At 42.0% G+C, this 19754-nt stretch overlaps 1 protein-coding gene across 1 annotated transcript; it reads left to right on the top strand.

Moving 5' to 3' along the window:
- Positions 1 to 7203: 7203 nt before the first annotated feature.
- Positions 7204 to 14559, top strand: IFIT2 (interferon induced protein with tetratricopeptide repeats 2). Its single transcript, XM_061162136.1, has 2 exons — positions 7204 to 7357; positions 12111 to 14559. The coding sequence occupies exons 1-2, from the start codon at positions 7353 to 7355 to the stop codon at positions 13477 to 13479; spliced, it is 1374 nt and encodes a 457-aa protein (XP_061018119.1). The 5' UTR covers positions 7204 to 7352; the 3' UTR covers positions 13480 to 14559.
- Positions 14560 to 19754: the final 5195 nt, after the last annotated feature.

Raw genomic sequence — 19754 nt, forward strand, 5'->3', positions numbered from 1 at the left:
CCTTTGCAGGGAGACACTTGTATCGGGGTTTTTTCACCTCTGCAAACCCTGACTCATAGCTGCCAATTTACCTACTATTATGTGCAAAGCTTCCCTTGTAGCTCAGTTGGTAAAGAATCTGCCTACAATGCAGGAGACCTGGGTTCAATTCCTGGATTGGGAAGATCCCCTGGAGAAGGAAATGGCAACCCACTCCAGTATTCTTGCCTGGAGAATCCCATGAACTGTAGCCTGTCAGGCTTCTCTGTCCATGGGGTCGCAAGAGTTGGACATGACTTATCAACTAAGCCACCACCATAACATTCAAAATAAAGATCATTCTTTGGGCACAGAGTGAATTTGTAAGCTAGTCCTCTTTCCTGATAAATGTGCTTGTCTCCCTTGGATGGTCACTTGACAAAGCAAACGCTTTTCTCTCCCCCTCTCCCCCTTTGCTTCCCCTCTTCCTGACTCTGTAGATATGAGTTTGTCTTCCTTTCTCTCTCTTTCTCTCTCTTGTCCCCAGACTGATATGCCTGCATTTAGAAAGACTAATGTAAAGAATTCAATCAAATCTAGGAATGAATCAAATCTTGGTGAATAAAATGGTCTCTCACACATGGATTGATCTGGGAAGGACTGTTGAGCTAATTTTTAGCCACTGTTGTCTGGAATGAATGCCAGCTCCCTAATTAGTACAAGAATTTATCCTTCTTCCATGTCTGGTCTATCAGGTAATACCTTAACACTGTCTCCTCCAAGACAAGTTGAAACAGCCTGCAAAAGAAACCACAAGGTTCATGGTTCACCTTACTACTGTGTGAAGGTAGCTCAAAGACTATAAACTGGTACATCTTCTGTATATTTAACCTCTTCTCAGAAGTGGCCCAATGCCTACACCTTAAACCTGTTACTTTGTACATCTGCTTACTCACATTCCTAAATGTTCACTTTCCTTAGCTACTGTGAAATCACCACACATTCCTTAGAAAATATCTTTCTACAACTGAAATGCCATTTCACCTGGAATGTACGTGGTGAAGAAAGCTCCTTAGATGATTTAGAAGACAGAGGATATGATCAGGTAGAGTTTCTAAACACAGAATTCAAAGCAATCACATACAATCTGTTTGCCTGTATTCAACACTGCAGAGGCCAACACCAGGTGGCTCTGGAATACTTAGAACAAGCAGAGGACTTTATCATGCACAGACAGGATCACCAAGGCAAAACTGGACATCTGGTCACCTGGGGAAACTATGCCTGAGTCTTCTATCACCTGGGAAGGCTTCTAGAAATATACGCTTACTTCTGTGCATGCGTGCATGGTAAGTCACTTCAGTCGTGTCTGACTCTTTGTGACCCTATGGACTGTAGCACACCAGGCTCCTCTATCCAAGGGATTCTCCAGGCAAGAATACTGGAGACACATTCATAGGGTGGGAAATCTTTGCAAGAAGTGCACAAATTCCTATAGAATTGAATGCCCTGAGATTGACGGTGAAGAGGGAGAGGCACTTCTAAAATGGGGAGAAAAGTACTATGAACAGGCTATGGAATGTTTTGAGAGGCTCTGGAAAAGAAACCCAGCAACCCAGAATTCTCCCTGGGACTGCTCATCACACTGTATCGTCTGCATGACAAAGCGCCAGCAGAGAACACCATTCACCTTCTGAGGCAGGCCACCGAGCTGGAGCCAGATAACTGGTACATAACATTCTCCTGGCTCTGACTCTTCAACCGATCAAGAAAGAAGCAGGAGACGACCTAGTAGATGAAAACACCAAGCCCAACAGACATACTCTGCAGTGCAGCCCAATATTACTGAAATAAAGGCACTCTGGACACAGTCATAGAATCACTGATACTTATAAAGGCCTTAGAATCAGTGCCAAACAGCATTGATTAACATCTCTAGGTTGGATGCTGCTACAGAGCAAAAATCAGATGAATACAGAAACCAAATAAATGTTCAACAAATTAGGATGGAGAACCACAGGAAATTAGGAAAAGCGTTGTGAATCATTTTAAGAAAGTTGTTCAGTTGAATATTAACCCCCCTGTACCTGCTCAGACCTTGCCTGCCTCTACACATCAGATCGGTATGGTGAGGCAGAGTATTGCTTCCAGAAAGAATCCAGTAAGGATCTCTCTCCAGTGGAGAGACAAGTGCTCACCTGCACCATGACCACTCTCAGAGGCCAGCAGGTGTGCAAAGACACCACCATCTGCCGTTACCCAGAGGGCTGCACCACAACAGCAAGTTAAAACTAAGGAAAAACTGATCCTAGACCTAAGAAGACTTGCCAGACTCTGAAAACGCCTCAGACATTGTGGGCTGGCGAGTCTCCAGATTCCTTCCTGAAGTGACTAGAAAAGGGCACCCAAGAGCTGATGGCTGTTGGACCATCCAGCCTCCAACCCTGGCAGATTTGTCTTCTCATCTCTGACTGAGAAGGGCGGCAAGGAAATGGTAGAGGGTGCAGGTGGGCCCACGACTCAGAAAAGCAAGAAGCCCTAGAGAGGCCATAAATATGCCTCTGGGCTTCACAGAGAGAGCAGGGAGAGCAAGAGAGGCCTGGCATGGTGGGCACGAAGGGGAGGTTAGTAGGGGAGACAGAGAATCTGAAACCTCACAGGAGTGCGGCTGAATGACGGGACATTTCATTTTGCTGTTGCTTTTTCCTGGTTCTGAAAATTCTCTCATCCAAATCTGGAAATTTGGAGTCACATTTCATCTGCTATATAGATACTTTGGGGGCTTCTCTGGTGGCTCAGAAGATAGAGAATCTTCCTGCAAGCGGGAGACCCAGGTTCAATCCCTGGGTCGGGAAGATCCCCTGGAGAAGGGAATGGAAACCCATCCCAGTACTCTTGCCTGGAGAATTCCATGAACAGAGGAGCCTGGCTGGCTCCAGTTCATAGGGTGCAAAGAGTCAGATATGACTGAGCAACTAACACTTTCACTTTCACAGATATTTTGAACAAATGCTGCTTTGAGGGAAAGGACTTGCTTTGGACTATATGATCCCAGCTTATTCTGTTTGTGTCATCCGGATTTCCCAGCTGTCACTCACTCAGTGACTTGCACATGGCCTGACACACAGCATACACTCAACATTCGCTGACTGAATGAGTGACTAGAACATCACTCTAGGCTGGTCCTCTTTCCTCACTCTTTAAACTCCAAAATAAATTCCATGTACATCAAAGTTTTAAATGTTTAAAAAATAGAAATAATAAAATTACTACCAAAGTGCTTGAGATATTTGTAATCATGGGGTCTAGAAGGTATAAGTATGAAAAAACACAAAAGGGCATAAAATATTAATACATATACATTAAAAACATTTCATAGAAGAGATACCTTCAGAAAGTCAAAAGATAAACAATAAACAAAAATACTATCTCAACACATAACTAGGTAAAGGACTAATTTCCTTAATGCTGAAATAGTTTCTGTTAATCAATAAGGAAAAACTCAGTGGGAAAATGAACAAAGGTCAGGAACAGACAGGAAATGATGAAAGCTTGTAAACATGTAAAATGATATCACTATCACTTTTGTTAAGAGCAAAGTACACCAACACTATAAGGGAGACTGTCTCAGGTCAACAAAGAAAACGCCTTTCCTAAGCGTATACTAAAAAGGACTTGGATACAGGCTATATCATGCACTGCCATTGAGATTAGAAATTGTACAGGTAGAGGGAATTTGTTGATGGTTATTAAGTGTTTGTGGATCTTTCCGCAGCAATTTCACTCAATAATTTACTCTGTATTTGCATATGTGTGCAAAGATGTGTACATGGATGTTCATGAAGCTTTGTTTATAATAACAAAGGACTGAAAATAACTACCATCATTAGGGGCCTTACTTACTCAATATTAACATTACATAACATGAAACAGCATGTCCATATTTTTAAGAAAAGAGTTCTAAATATAATAATACAGAACATTATAGCTAAGTTATATTTAAAAAATAAGAAAGTGAAAGTGCAGAAAAGTGTGTACAGAAAGCTAATGTTATTTCCCAATATTAGCTTCGTCCATCCCATATGCTTTTCGGTTTTGAAGGGCTCACCTCTCTGTCATCAGATGTGTGAAAGTTTCATCTTGCAATCAGATTGTAAACTCCAGAAAGGCAGGAACCAGACTTTTTATTTCATAGTGACACTTACCTTCCCTGACTTTGAGGGGCAATTTTAGCTGGTATTGCTTGGGCCTCATGTGAATCTTGGGGTCTCTGCCTACAGCACTGCAGTAAGCACAAAAGGAGTCTAAAAGTAGGTGCACAGATGGGCTGGAATCTGTGAAGGACCCCTGAAGCTTTGCCCAGACTGGGGGAGGCAGCTGGCAAGAGAGGTCAAACTGCTCCTGCCACTAATTTCAAAAACTTTCTTCAAGAATTCATATCCACGCAGAGAACACTCAATCCACACATTTCCTCTGATTACTCTCGCTGTCTCTTGTACCTTTAAGTGGTCTTTTTCATCTCTCTTTTACCTACCAATGCTACCATGAGATTATGTATTTTTCAAACTCTCTTTATGCTCAGAACCAAACATTGACAAATATCTGAGGCATTCTTTGAGAGTATTGATATTATAAATAAATGTTCTCCTTTGGAATGCTATCAACAAAAGTTTTGTGTGAGTATAGGAGTCTCTGGGACCAACAAAGTGAAAACAGAATGTCTAGGTCAGGCAGGAGAGGTGAGAATAACAGAGAAAATGAATGAACTCCCAGAGGTTGGAGTCAGGGATATGCAGAACAATGGCAAAATTGTTCCCATCAGAGAGCAGAATCAGGGTCTAACTAAGAAACTTCCACCACTGCCAGGATAGAGGATCTTCAGAATACTTACCCATCAGAATGTCATCATTGCTACAGACTTCTGCCTTCTGAGATTTCTCCATGTTCCCTTTTTTCAACTGAGAGTATTTATTACAGTTACCATGCCCCACCATTGCATGTGGTACACATGAATTATCTAATCTTATCTAGTCTTTTGGGTTTTTTAATCATCAGACTGAAAGGAGTCACACCCAGATCACTGGGGAGAACAGGGAATCACCCACAGATCCCTGATCATGAGCTGGGTGCAATGACTGCCTTAATTCCCAAGGGCTGACTCCCTTGGAAAGGTCTGAGTATGTTTGGAAAGAAGGATACATCTTGGGTATTTAGGACCAGAGCAAGATACTCATGGTCCACCCAAATTAGGGCTCCTACTTGCCCAGTATGAAGTTGTCACTGGTAATAGCGGTCCCCAGTTTGAAACTACATTTTTCCAGCCTTCCCTTACAGTTAATTGGTCCCCGAATCGCTGGTCCATGAATTCCACCTGAGAATTTCTGATTCATTTGGTCTGGACTGGAGCCTGAGAATTCGCATTTCTAGCAGGGCCCCAGGTGATGCTGATACAGCTGGTGGTTGATGACAGTGTTCAAACTAAGGCATTACACCACTTTGTAGCTGATACAGCCCCTGATGCATTCCTATTGTGAAAGCATTATACACAGGCACTGGCCACACAGATTTCTAAAGAATAAACCAGCATCTCTACACTTTGAAACACAATGAACATTTACTTTCTCTGTGCCTCTCCCCAACCAGGACCTTTATTAACAAGACTTACACATTTCTATCCTATAGTTTTCTTGAATGCAAATTCAAAAACCAAAAAAAAAGCCATAGTGTTCTAGTTCCCTAATCAGCATTTCTTGTACAACTGACCTGCATTTCTATAAATACATCATAGAACTTGTACATAGAATTAGAACTTGTAACTCTTGAGTGACACCTACAAGTAAGGGTTACCAGCTTAGCTGTAATCCTAATGAAATGGTAGGGAATTTCCAAGAAGCATAGGTTCTGCTTCTACCTTACCCTAGGCAGAAAAATCCACTATAAATAATGCTTTCCCCAAAACTGAAAAACCTGCCTTAGCAACCTCAGTTTCACTGGGAATGTTTCACCTGTTCTCTGTGTAATTTCCTGACCTCAAAGACAGTTGGTGTGGTTACCTTTTCCCTCTTGGGTCTATGTACATTGTAATTCCTTTATGATTAGGGATAGGCATAAGGATAAAGCACATTTCCTCTGTTATAACAAACCACTCTGGCTGCAAATTGTAGTGTGCAGATGCTAAATTCTAAGATGACTCACAGGGATTCAAAATGTGGAGCTCAGGAAAGCCAAGAATGTGTAGAGATGCTAGGAATTGTTTTTCTTTGGTTAATGATTCACTCCATGATGGATCGTGGAATGTCAAACTGAGGCTCTGAAAAAGGCAAACATCAGAAGTTTCCTTGCTGGTCTCTTTGGTTCATGAGTTTAGTTATTAATTATAATAAACACTGACACCTACTTATTATGTTCCAGGCATTATTCTAATGTATTAAGCCATTTGATCCTCACAACAAACACCACAAGGTAGTGGTAGTATCTTCATTTCACAGGAGAAGAAACTAAAGCACAGAGACATTCAGTAATTTCCAGTGTCACCACATATAAATGAAGCCTGGTTTCCAATGCAGATAGACTGACATCAGAGCCCACAGTTCCAATCACATATTCATTCATTCAGCTACTACTTTGTGAATGCCTGCCATGTGCCAGGTGTGACTGGAGGAACCGGAGATTCAGTACTGAGTGAAATAGAAGGAAACCCCTGCCCTGTGCAAGTAACATAACTGTTCATCACAGGGACAGCAGGACTTCCCAAGTGGCACTAGTGGTAAAGAACCCTCCTGTCAATGCAGGAGACATAAGAGACGCGGGTTTGGTCCCTGGGTCGGGAAGATGTCCTAGAGGAGGGCATGGCAGGCCACTCCAGTATTCTTGCCTGAAGAATCCCCATAGACAGAGGAGCCTGTTGGGCTACAGTCCATGGGGTTGCAAAGAGTCGGCTGAAACGACTTAGCACACACCCAGCATGCACAGGGGCCAGCAGGTCATCTTGCTGGTAATAGTGGACAGAGTGAAGATGGGTTAACATTCCAATAATGAGGCAGAGTGCTTGGTAACTGTATCCTTCCCAGAGCTGGGCTCCGTTGATGGCAGCTGATGTTAAGACATCAAAACAATTCACAAAGAACTGACTCACTGTAGCGGGAGGGGGAGGAAGGCACCCTACCAGTTTGGCTCTCACTTAGCACTCAAGATTCATTTCCTCTGCGAGTCCTGTCAATTTCAGTTTCCAGTTTCATTTTCTCTTTCCTGAAGTCTACTTAGGCAAAGGAATCTGGTGATGCGTTCATATATAGGTCTCTCAGCACTTCACTGAGGCAGAGGAGGAAGATTTCTGAAGAGCGCAGTAGCCCGAACTGCAGCCTTTCAGAACAGCTGAGAAGTGCACGGCAAGCATGAGGTAAAAGACTCTTCTCTGACTGTGGTTGAAAAGGCCTAATCCTTCTTGTTGTGGAAACTGAATTGTCAATAGCCATGCCCCTAAAAGGCAAATTTCTAGGTTGTTTTGCTTTAGTGTTTGATTATAGCCTTATGGCTCATCTATCTTCTGCAGGTCTTTAGGATTTTGGCTTGTTTACTCCTAAGTTATTTCTGCCTCACACTGTCGTTTCCTACAGGGATCTCTCACGGGAAGCTGAGAGAACAATGAGGCAGGAAGGGAGGGGCAGAAGGGGAGAGATTAAAGCAGGCAGGTGCTTCACTTAAAGGTGGATCTAGAGAAATTGCTCCTGTAGACTGCCCTGTGTTTCTTATCCAAAGGAATAAGTGAGGGGCTTTTAATAATATTGTTTTTTTATGATCTAAATATTTTTCATTTATTTTAAATGAAACAAAAATGAATATTTTTAATGATAAAAGATACAATTCACAAAGAAGATAGATAATCATAAACCATTAGACACCTAACAATAAAGAAACAAAGATACATGCAGCAAAAATCAGAAGACATATAAGGGAAAAGAAAAAATATATATAACCACAGTGAGACATGTCTCTTTTTAGCAGATATTGTTAAAAATGTACTCAGGGTAGCAACCTCACTTCATGCTAAGGTGGAACATTTTTAATGTGTTCATGCATCTCAGATTTGCATTAAGGCTGGCAAAATAACAAATATTTTCACCCCCAAATTCTACTGACTGGCTAGCATCCTCCTACCTGACATAAGAACTGCAGATGAACTGCTTGGAGAAAACAGTCCCCACCTCTAAAATCTTCTCATATCCCAGAAACATCAGATTTCCCTGGGGAGGAAGAGTTCACGCAGTGAGTAGGAAGAAAGCTTTCTATTCTATTTTCTCCAGTTTAAGGGTCAAGAAGTCAGACTATATAGCTAAGCCTCAGTCCTAGGAGCTCCAGAATCTAGGAATACCACCCCTGGTACTTACTTCCTAGAGGAAATATATTTTTTCTGCTAGTTTGCACCTCTGCCTGATAGGAAGAAAATAATAATTTGAGATACCTCCAGATGTCTGTTTCTATAGTAACTCAGAATCTTTAGAAACCTTCCTGTTTCTTAGAATTTTAGCATGTCCTTCTCTTAGAATCTTTCCCATAATAATACTGACCCACCAGTTCATCTTCTCATTTCCTTTTGATTCTTTAGCTATAGGGATTGTCATTGGGCATTGCTCCTGTGGCCTAAGAGAATGGTCCTCAAACTTCAGTAAGATTCACAGAGAGCTTGTTAAATACTGCTATTTGAGCTCAAATACTAACCTCCCCAAATCTCAAGACTGATTTGGTAGGTCTGGCTTGGGATCCAAGCCTGTGCATTTCTAATAGGCTCCCCCACCCCCAACCCCACCCTGGTGGTGCTGGTGCTGCTCTAAGACAATGTGGGGGCGGCACTGGCTCTGAGCCTGGCAGACAGTGGGATTGTGGCTTTCATCCAGACAAGAAGCAAGGGGAGACATTGTTTGCTGTGTAAATACTTGGAATTTCTAGGGGCATCAGGAGCACAAATCTCACAAGTCTAAGTTCAGGACGCAAGGATCTGGGACCAGCTTCTGATTTACCAGTAGAAATAAAAACTCAAAACCACACAGTAAAATTGGATGCCTTTTGAATAACTACTCAAAAGAATTTAACATACATGTATATATTAAATGTACTTATCTTGCAAATGTAGAGTTGACTATATGTATTGTATGTGAGAGATAATCTCAACTGTATTCACTATCTCTGCTCTTGTACACAATGAGAAAGGAGCTAAAGAACCCATGTGCTAAGTAAGAGAATCTTCCCATAACCTCACTAAGAAGGAAGAGAGACCAGACTGGACATAAACTTTTCAAGGTGAGGCTGGTGTCATTACAAGGTCAGATAGCAAAAGTGAGGCTCTCTCCTGGCCCACATCCTCTGTGTTACATCAAGAGCCTCAGACAACCTTGATCTTCATTCAGATCTTCCTGATCCCTGGTTCGAGAAGATCCCCTGGAGGAGGGCATGGCAACCTACTCCAGTATTCTTGCCTGGAGAAACCCATGGACAGAAGGCTTTGAAAAGAGAAGAGTTTTTCCCTAAGCAGAAACCCCTACCCATTTTCCCTCCTATTTTTTGTTTATTCTACTTGGGTAATTATAGCTCCATTTGTTACAAGTAACAGAAATGAGCAGGAACTGATTTAAAGTTCCTAGAATGGCCCACAGAACTCCTGCACAGGATGCTGATGACCCCAGGAGGACTAGAACAGGACACTGGTGAGCTTAGGGGACCCAGTCACTGAGTCTTCTCCATGTGTATCTGGGTCACTCTCTCTGCAGCAGGTCAGACAGGACATGTCCACCATCTAACCCCAGCGGGCACAGCACTCTTCTTAACATATGAAGACTCATGAAGACTCACTGACTCCCTCTCAGTTCCATTTCCAGCTTCCACTTGAATCTGGGTACCTGGCCCTGGTCTAATCAAATTGAGGGGAGGTATAAAAAGTGAAAGATAGAGAGTAGGAAAAAATGAAGGAATATAATCTTCCATTTAGACGATTATTTCAAAAGTGATCCTTGCCACATAACAAGACTTACCAGACTTCTACTGGTTGTCTATGTCAGAATTCATAATATACAGAATATCAGCTTCTGATAAGAAAACTGATTAATGTATATCATGGAAAAAAAATTTTAAGTGAGAATAAACAACACTTAAGGGACCCTAATACATAGACAATATTGAAAACAATTTTAGGTAATGAATGATTTTTAACCTACTCTTTTCCAAATTTATTCAAGATAGGGGTTTTATTTGATTGCTTTTCTGTTGATTGGTTTTTGCTTATTTATTTACTTGTTTGTTTATTTAGTGGACTAACACAAAGGAATAAAAAAAAATCTTTCCAGAAGAGTTGCAAAGGCACCCTCAAGGAGAAAGAGCATTTCTCATAATGAAAGATGTTAGCTGCCCTTTAGCCCCTTGCTTGCTCTCTTTTATGAAAGTGTGTGTCTGTGCATAGTTGCTTCAGTAGTGTCTGACTCTTCGTGATCCTGTGGACTGTAACCCACCAGGCTCCTCTGTCCATGATGGGATTCTCCAAGCAAGAATATCGGAGTGGGTTCCCATGCTCTCATTCAGGGGATCTTCCTGACCCAGGGATCGAACCTGTGTCTCTTATGTTTCCTGCACTGAATCTACTGGGTCTTGACTGCTTTCCACTCAAAACAATCCACTTGCCAAAATGGCACATTTTGGGAAGACTTGTTCTAAACTCCTTCAAAAGCAAACCATAGGAGGGTCAAAGTTAAATTTCAAAGGAAAATTAAAACAAGTAAAAAATTATTAATAGATCAATTCAGTGAAACATGTTAAGAAAAGGAATTGCCAAAGAAATAACACATTGAATGGCTCTTCGTTTCTGTATTTCCTTCTTACCTAGCATTTACTTTTGTATTTTGAAATTTCAACTGTATAATTTTATACTGTTTTAATAAGGACATCCTTATTGTGCTTCTGAACTTCAACTCTATTTTCTCTTTGATGTTTTAAATTCTTTAGTTCTCCCTATTGTGTCTTTTTTTATTTTTATTACTTCATGTTTCCTGTCTAATTACGTGAGCTTGTCATAAATCCTTAACTGATTTTCTTTGTCTAGCCAAACTTTTGGAGCTTTTAGCAAATTGGTTTTGTTTGGCTTTTTTTTATTATTTTGACAGTCTATATTCTTTTTCCGAAGTTTTCTATTTTGACCATTACTTCTTTAAAACTACATAAAAATCAAACCTGAAATCAGTTACCAAGGATCTGGCTGCTCCTGTAGAGACCCTTGGGCTTCCCAGATGTCACTAGTGGTAAAGAACCTGCCTGCCAATGCAAGAGATGTAATAGACACAGGTTCAATCCCTGGGTCGGGAAGATGCCCTGGAGGAGGGCATGGCAACCCACTCCAGTTTCTTGAGAATCCCATGGACAGAGAAGTCTGGTGAGCTGTATGGCCCATAGGGTCACAAAGAGTCAAAGTGACTTAGCATGCACACATGCACATAGAGACCCTCGCAGAAAGCCAAGAGCCTGCATTCCTAACAAAGATTCCCTTATTCAGGAAAGACTAGACTCAGGCTCAGATGCCTGCCCACTGCCCTCTCCCTAATTCTTCTTTTAAATATTTATTTATGTTACTGTTGACTGTGTTGGGAGGGCTCTTCCTGCAGCAAGCAGACTTCTCTCTAATTGTGACCTGAGGGCTCTGTGTTGCCCCAGGGCACATGGGATCTTAGTTCCCTGATCAGGGATCAAACCTGTGTCCCTTGCATTGGAAGGCAGATTCTTAACCACTGCACCACTGGGGAAGTCCTTGCCTAATTTTTCTGTTGCCCGTGATCACCCCATTTCTGCTTCCCTGTGTATTTAACATATATACCAAGACTGAGAAAAAAAAAAAAGGAAAGGATATTCTTTTTTTTTTTTTTGGATGCACTACGCACAACATGGGATTAGTTCCCTGACCAGGGATCTAGCTGCAGATGCCCCCTGCAATAGAAGTGTGGAGTCTTACCACTGGACCACCAGTGAAGTCCAAGGAAAGGGTACTCTTTTTTTTTTTTTTTTATTGGAGTTAACACTGTTAAGGAGAGGGAGAATCCTACTTGTCATGCTCCCCTTTTCTCGTGGGTGAACCTGTGCTATGTCTTAGAGTGTTCATTTCTGTTTTTTCTTCACAGTGAGACCACCAAGAACTCCTTGGAGCATAGTCTACAGCAGCTCAAGAGCCATTTCACCTGGAACTTGGTAGAGGGAGAACATTCTTTGGATGATTTTGAAGACAAAGTGTGTAACCAGAATGAGTTTCAGAACAGCGAATTCAAAGCCACAATGTGCAATATACTGGCCTACATAAAACTCCGCAGAGGCCAACATGAGGCAGCCCTCGGATACTTACAGCAAGCCGAAGAGTTCATCCAGCGAGAGCACGCTGACCAGGCAGAGGTCAGAAGCCTGGTCACCTGGGGAAACTACGCCTGGGTCTACTATCACCTGGGAAGATTCGCAGAAGCTCAGCTTTATGTTGACAAGGTGAAACAAGTCTGCCAGAAGTTTTCCAGCCCCTACAGAATTGAGAGTCCTGAGCTGGACTGTGAGGAAGGGTGGACACGGTTGAAGTGCGGAGGAAACCAAAACGAAAGGGCCAAGGTGTGTTTTGAGAAGGCTCTGGAGAAGAACCCCAAGAACCCAGAGTTCACCTCTGGACTGGCCATCGCGAGCTACCAGCTGGATAACCAGCCACCATCTCAGAATCCCATTAACCCTTTGAGGCAAGCCATTCGGCTGAATCCTGACAACCAGTATGTCAAAGTCCTCCTGGCCCTGAAACTTCAAAAGATGAATAAAAATGATGAAGGAGAGAGATTAGTTGAAGAAGCTTTGGAAAAAGCCCCATTGGCCACAGATGTGATTCGAGGGGCAGCAAAGCTGTATCGAAGAAAAGGTGACTTGGACCAAGCTATAGAACTCCTGAGAAAGGCTCTAAAATGCATGCCCAACAACATCTACCTGCATTGCCATATTGGGTGCTATTATAGGGCCAAAGTCCTGGAAGTAGAGAAAATGGGTGGGGAGAGAGAGGAATTACAGGAGCTAATAAGACATGCTATAGATCATTTAAAGAAAGCTGATGAGAGTAATGGAAATTTCTTCCGTATCAGCTCCTATCTTGCCTGCCTCCATGCACAAATCGGTCAGTATGAAGAAGCAGAGTGTTACTTTCAAAAAGAATTCAGCAAAGAGCTTCCTCCTGTAGCCAAACAACTGCTCCACCTGCGATATGGCAACTTTCAGCTGTACCAGAGGAAACATGAAGACAAGGCCATCCACCATTTCATAGAGGGTGTGAAAATAAACCAGGGATCAAAGGAGGGAGAAAAAATGAAAAACAAACTGCAAAGATTTGCCAAAATCAAGCTCTCAAAAAACAGAGCGGATCCTAAGGCTTTGCGTCTCTTGGAGATTCTTCAGGAACTGAATGAAGACATGCAGCCAGCAGAGGAAAACTCTGAAAACCTCATCCCTTTAGCATCTTTAGCTGAGGAATGAGGAACTGGAATGTGGTACCCATAGGGCTACTGCTAGAAGGGAGCTGAAACCCCTCCAAGTTGGTATTCAAAATACTTAACAATTGGCACAGGCGTGGACTTAGACCCTGGCCACATAGTACTTGATCAAGGTTAGGGAGGAACTCTGCTGGGCCAGTGTTAAGATCTAAATCGAGTTCTGGGAAGGGGACTGAACTGGGGGCAGGTCCAGGGGCTCAGTAAAGGGGCTATTTCCCAACTGACCTCTTGGGAACAGTTGGCATTCCCTCTGTGGGGTGATGTCATGGCTATGTTTCTATAAAGTAGTCCGATGTCTCACACCTGTAACACTGTGGTCCCTTTCAGCAATGTTTTTCCATCTTTGGAGTCATTTTAGACCCTGTACAGGTTGGTCCTGTGATACAATGCAGGGCAGTCTTCCCTCAAATATGCCAAAATGGCATTTTGATTATTTTGAAGTTATTACTTGAGAAAACAGCCAGTGCAAGGAGAACACTCTGACCCTCCTCTCAGAGCAGGAAATAAATCTCCCGTGAGCAAAGTACCCTCACTATGCCAGGAGGCAGAGAGACATCCTTGTCACTGGCGGTAGGGAATTGAGGGCTGGGAAGGCTACATAAACCAGCTCTGCTTAGACTCTCCACTAATTAGTACCCAAGCCCAAGTTTCTTTGCCTTGCCAGTTCCTCATGAATTTATTATCTCTTTGTCTAAAAGGTATAAAAGCTGCCAGCTTTGGTCACTTCTTAGGCTGTATACTAGGAGACCTGCATATGTATGAAATTAACATAGATTTTCTCCTGTTAATTTGTCTTGCATCGATTTAGTTATTAGACCAGCCAGAAGAACCCTGAAGGGTAAGCAGAAATTTCCCCTTCCCAACACCCTGCACAGACACTAATGTGCTGTGTCCATCCAAAGGCTGGGGGATAGAAGACTAGGGAGGCCTGGGGGTCCTCTCTCCCTCCCTTCTGCCTTCTGCCCCACCTCCCCAGACAAGTCTTAATCTAGGACTGTTTATACAAACTCTATACAACATGAGTTCAAGCGTCCCATTAACTGAAGGGAGGAGAGAGGTTTTTTTTTTAAAAAAAACACACATACACACAAACAAAAAAAAGAGAGAACAGGTCAAATCTGGAAGGAATATAGCTAGAAGAAGTGGGGTCAGGTGACCACAGTACAAGCATTTCAGGAAGCAGGTGGGGAGGTTTCATCTCTTCTCTGTCCTCCCTGTAACCACAACACAGCAAGTGAGAGTAAAAAGGTAGATTCTGTACGTTAGAAACCGAAATAATGCTTTTCTTTAAAATATCTTGAATCGGTTTACAGTGCTTTTCAGGTCTACTATATCCTTCTACTTCTCTGTATATTCATTCTTTTAATTTTTGAGAATTTGATATTGACACTCCAACCAAAAAAAATCTTAATTTCTCTGCTTGAAAAATAATTGTAATATATAGTGGAACTATATGTAATTTCTGTATGTAATGTTCTGTATTTTCCAAATCTCCTGTAAATGTGTTATCATACTTTCATAATTAATAAAATAAAAAAGAGAAAAAATTCTGACTCTTAAATTTGCCCATGGGGGTTTGAATAAAAAGAAAGGGGGAAAAAATGTGCATGGAAAGACGTCTTACCAGTAGGGAGAGGGAAAGAGTAGGCGAAAGGGAAGGAGAGAAGAATGCCGCTTTGTCATTGTAGATTATAATCTTATATGGAGAAGACCTGTTTGATGAACTCAGTTGCTTTGATGAGCCCACATTCAATATGATAGGAAAGCAGCAGGACAGGGGAATTATTTGGTGATTAAGGACCTAGTGCACGTTTCTGGGAAATGTCATCAGTAATGGAGGTTTCCCCCCATTAGAAATATTGTGTATTAGGTGATATAAAACTTCATTTAATCCTGAAAGTCTTCAGGGAAACCATAAAAGGCATGGTATGCCTGGGGCAATTAGGATTTTCTGGGTAAATACTGAATGACCAGGGACAGATATCAAGGTTTGTGTGAACCAAAACAGTCAGGTGACCCAGCAAGAGACCATCAATCACCCTCTGGGTTGCAAAATGATTGCCTCTTGGAATTAAATTCAGATGGTAGTTATCAGGGGCTGGGATGTGGGGGAATAGGAGGGATGTAGTTTAAGGGTATAAACTTAAAACAAGTAGATAAATAAGACTTGGAGATTTTATGCACAGAATAGTGAATATCTTTTGTATTAAAAATAGTGTAGCGTGCACTTGAGATAATCAGTATACATAGCGTGGATGCCTGAAAAAGTCATTAATTAATAAATAACTTAGATGTGATCAAACATAAAGGTGTGTTTTTCTTAAACTATGTTAATAAAACCATGTGTTTGTTTTGGAATTTGCCTTTCTTCAAAATGGTTCCACCTAAGACTGACTTTTTTTCTCTTCTCAAACCTTGGGCTGATAATAGCTCAGCAAACCAGTATTCCTGTCAATTGTTTTATGGCCAGGGGATACACACCTGTGACATCCTATCTCAAAGTGCATAATGGGGGAGAGGGGCCTGGTGAGACTCCCTCAGCCTTGATGTCTCTTATCTGATTAATAGTTCCTTAACAGACATAAACGGAGAAGGCGATGGCACTGCACTCCAGTGCTCTTGCCTGGAAAATCCCATGGATGGAGGAGCCTGCTGGGCTGCAGTCCATGGGGTTGCATAGAGTCGGACACGACTGAAGTGACTTTGCAGCAACAGACATAAAACACCTTGCTAAAAACTAGCAAAGGGGCACTCTTTCTTTCCCCCTCTGATGTCTATGTCAGAAGCTTTCCCTAGCTCTATTATATTTTAATAAAACTTTGCTACACAAAGTAGCAAGCCACATCTCTGAACCCAGATTGAAATCCTCTGGAGGTCACAAATCCCAGAGTAATGCACAGCTCCCAGCAGCAACCTTTCAACAACCTTTTCACTGAACAGAATAAACATTTTTTTCTACAGCTTTCAGAGTCCAGGGCTTTATCTTACATCCTGATACCACCACCAGGTACCTCTGTGTACATAAACACCCTACCCCTGCCCTCCACGGAAGCAGATCTTGTTACATCTTGTGCTTCCATCCATGTTCTCTCGCCTTTTCTGATGTTCATTAGGAGAAATGAGGAAGTATCTACAGTTCTGTTTTAGGCCCCATCCTGGAGGCAATCTAAACACATGTGGGAAAATTTTTCCTGTTAAGTAAAGAATAGAAAGAAACATGAAGCTGTGAAGTCTTTCTTTGTCAAGAGGCTTCTGATGGAAAATACAATTCACATCAGCTGCAAAGGTAAACTCATTCCATTCTACTGACTGGACAAGCAACCATTTCAAAAGAAGGTTTTAGCGTACTTGGCCTGAGTAACTTATTATCAGATCTGATGCCTGGGGAGAAAAATTGGGAGTGTACTTAGTGGAAGGTAAGAGGGCAGGCACATTGACCCTGACAGAGGAACCCTGGCACCTGTAGAGTACTAAAGAAGGCACACCGGGTATCTGTAACCTCGTCCTTGCAAGTCATGCCACCAAAACCTTTGCTAGAACAGAAACCCCAAAAGGAAAAAGGAAGAAAGGGTAGAGAAGAGACATATGTCATGTTACACTTAATATTTATTTGAGGACTTAAAGCTGACAGAAATGATTGGAAAACAATCAAGAAAATTACGTATATAATTCATGTTTCCTGAAATCTCACTATCCAGGAATAAGAAACAGAAACACATTAATTGGAATTACTTTAATTTCCTGGCTCTTGACCACATCTCTCGGTGTATCTCCCTCCCCTCCAATACCAAGGAGTGAGGAGAATGTCTCTTATCCTGGTCTGGGTTCTTAGTAATGCCAATTACTTCTCAGCAAAAGATCTATCAGCCTCTGTCCCCAGCCCCCCTTTTTCACAGAGCTTTCCTCTTTCTTTCCCCATCACGTCCTCTGACCTGCACAATGTGTGTCCAGTGCAACTGCAAGCGTCGGAGTGTGAGAATCCTGAAGATAAACACAAACAGGACTGTGTCAGGATCCCTACTATATGCACAGTCAACCTGGGATGCCAACCTGAAAAATGTGGGTTCCAACTAGAGACCATATGCTCCTGTTTTCTCCCTTCCTCCACCACTGCTCCCATCATCTCTTTTGGGAAAGGAGGTAACTCGATTTGTCTAATTGCAAATTTTCCTTATGATTTACAGCACAGCTGCCTCATGACTGGTAGTCTACACCTTCTTAGGAGGCAACAGAGAGGGGGACTGAGTAAAACCTTTACTGTAAAAATGGTGCAGTGCCTTTGGAAAAACCGCTTAGTAGTCCCTCAGTTGGTTAAACATAGAGTCACCACCTGACCTAGCCATTTTATTCCTAGGTATATAAAAAATGAAAACATATATTCATACAAAAACCTGAACATAAATGTTTATATCAGTGTTATTCACCACAGCCAAAAGGTGGATCCATCAACTGATAAACTGATGTATTAAGTAAAGTATATCTTTACAGTGAAATAGTATTCATCAATAAAAAATAAAGTACTGTACATGCTACAACATAGATGAAATTTGAACATGAAAGAAGCCAGTCACAAAAGGTCATATATTGTATGATTCCATTTACATGAAATGACCAGAGTCAGCAAATTTATGAGATAGAAAGTAGATCAGTGGTTGTCGAGGAATAGGAGGACTGGTTGTTATGCTTTGTCACTCAGTCATGTCTGACTCTTTGGGACCCCATGCACTGTAGCCTACCAGTCTCCTCTGTCCATGGAAATTCTCCAGGCAAGAAATCAAGAATGCCCTCCTCCAGGAGATCTTCCTAACCCAGGGATCGAACCCAGGTATCCCGCATTGCAGGTGGAGTCTTTACCATCTGAGCTATCAGGGAAGCCCAAGAGGACTGGAGGTGATAGCAAGGAAGTGTAGGTCTCCTTTGGGGGTAATGAGAATGCTCTAAAACTGACTATGGTGGTGGTTGTACAGCTCTGTGAAATACTGAATTGTATAGTTTCAGTTCAGTTCAGTCTCTCAGTCGTGTCCGACTCTTTGGAACCCCAGGAGACTGCAGAACACCAGGCCTCCCTGTCCATTGCCAACTCCCGGAGTCTACTCAACCTCATGTCCATTGAGTCAGTGATGCCATCCAACCATCTCATCCTCCGTTGTCTCCTTCTCCTCCTGCCTCCAGTCTTTCCCAGCATGAGGGTCTTTTCAAATAAGTCAGTTCTTCACATCAGATGGCCAAAGTATTGGAGTTTCAGCTTCGGTATCAGTCCTTCCAACGAATATCCAGGACTGATTTCCTTTAGGATGGACTGGTTGGATCTCCTTGCAGTTCAAGGGACTCTCAAGAGTCTTCTCCAAAATGGGTGAATTGTATGGTATGTGAATTATATTTCAATGTGACTGTTTAAAAAAAAAATGAGTATCCTTGTTGTTAGTTAGTATTAATGTTAGTCACTCAGTCGTGTCCGATTCTTTTCTGACCCCATGGACTGTAGCCCACCAGGTTCCTCTGTCCATGGGATTCTCCAGGCAATAATACTGGAGTAGGTAACCATTCCGTTCTCCAGGGGATTTTCCCAAACCAAGGATTGAACTCGAGTCTCCTGCATTGCAGGCAGATCCTTTTACCATCTGAGCCCCTAGGGAAGCCATCCTTGTTATAAATGTACATAAGGAAGGCAAGCTTTTCTTTCAACACCTTCTATTCTTAACCTATTTTTAAATTTGTTGGCGCTGTGTCATGCCCTTCTTATTATTTGAATTTTAACTACCATCATTACTTTTGCACTCAAGAGATATGTTGGAGAAATTCTATATTCTATTTTCTAGATAGGGTGTGGATATGAAAATCTGGTCCCACTTGATTTTATTTTTAAACACCCATTCTCAGGAACCATTCATCAGCAAGTTGGCACAAAGGAAGAGTTTAAAAGCAGAAGAAAATCTGACTCAATGTGTAAGTCTAAATCTACAGGTGTACAAATCTAAGCACACTATGAATTTCTTAACAGGCATAAATGTTATATAACTACTATATGCAGCTGTTGCAAATACCATGCTTATTCATGAGCACTTTATAAGCCAGGGATAAGAACAAGAAGAGAAACAAGAAATGGGCAGCTGGTGCAACTGCTCTGGAAAATAACTTCATACTGTAAGATTGCAGTTGGGATGAAAGGAAGCCTTCGGCCAGTTCAATAAAATTTCCTTTTCTCTGATCTAACCACTTCTGATCACTTCTGCCTTTCAAAATAGTGTCTATCCCTAA

The sequence above is a fragment of the Dama dama genome, chromosome 15 (genome assembly GCF_033118175.1).
Source record: "Dama dama isolate Ldn47 chromosome 15, ASM3311817v1, whole genome shotgun sequence".
Classification (NCBI taxonomy): Eukaryota; Metazoa; Chordata; class Mammalia; order Artiodactyla; family Cervidae; genus Dama; species Dama dama.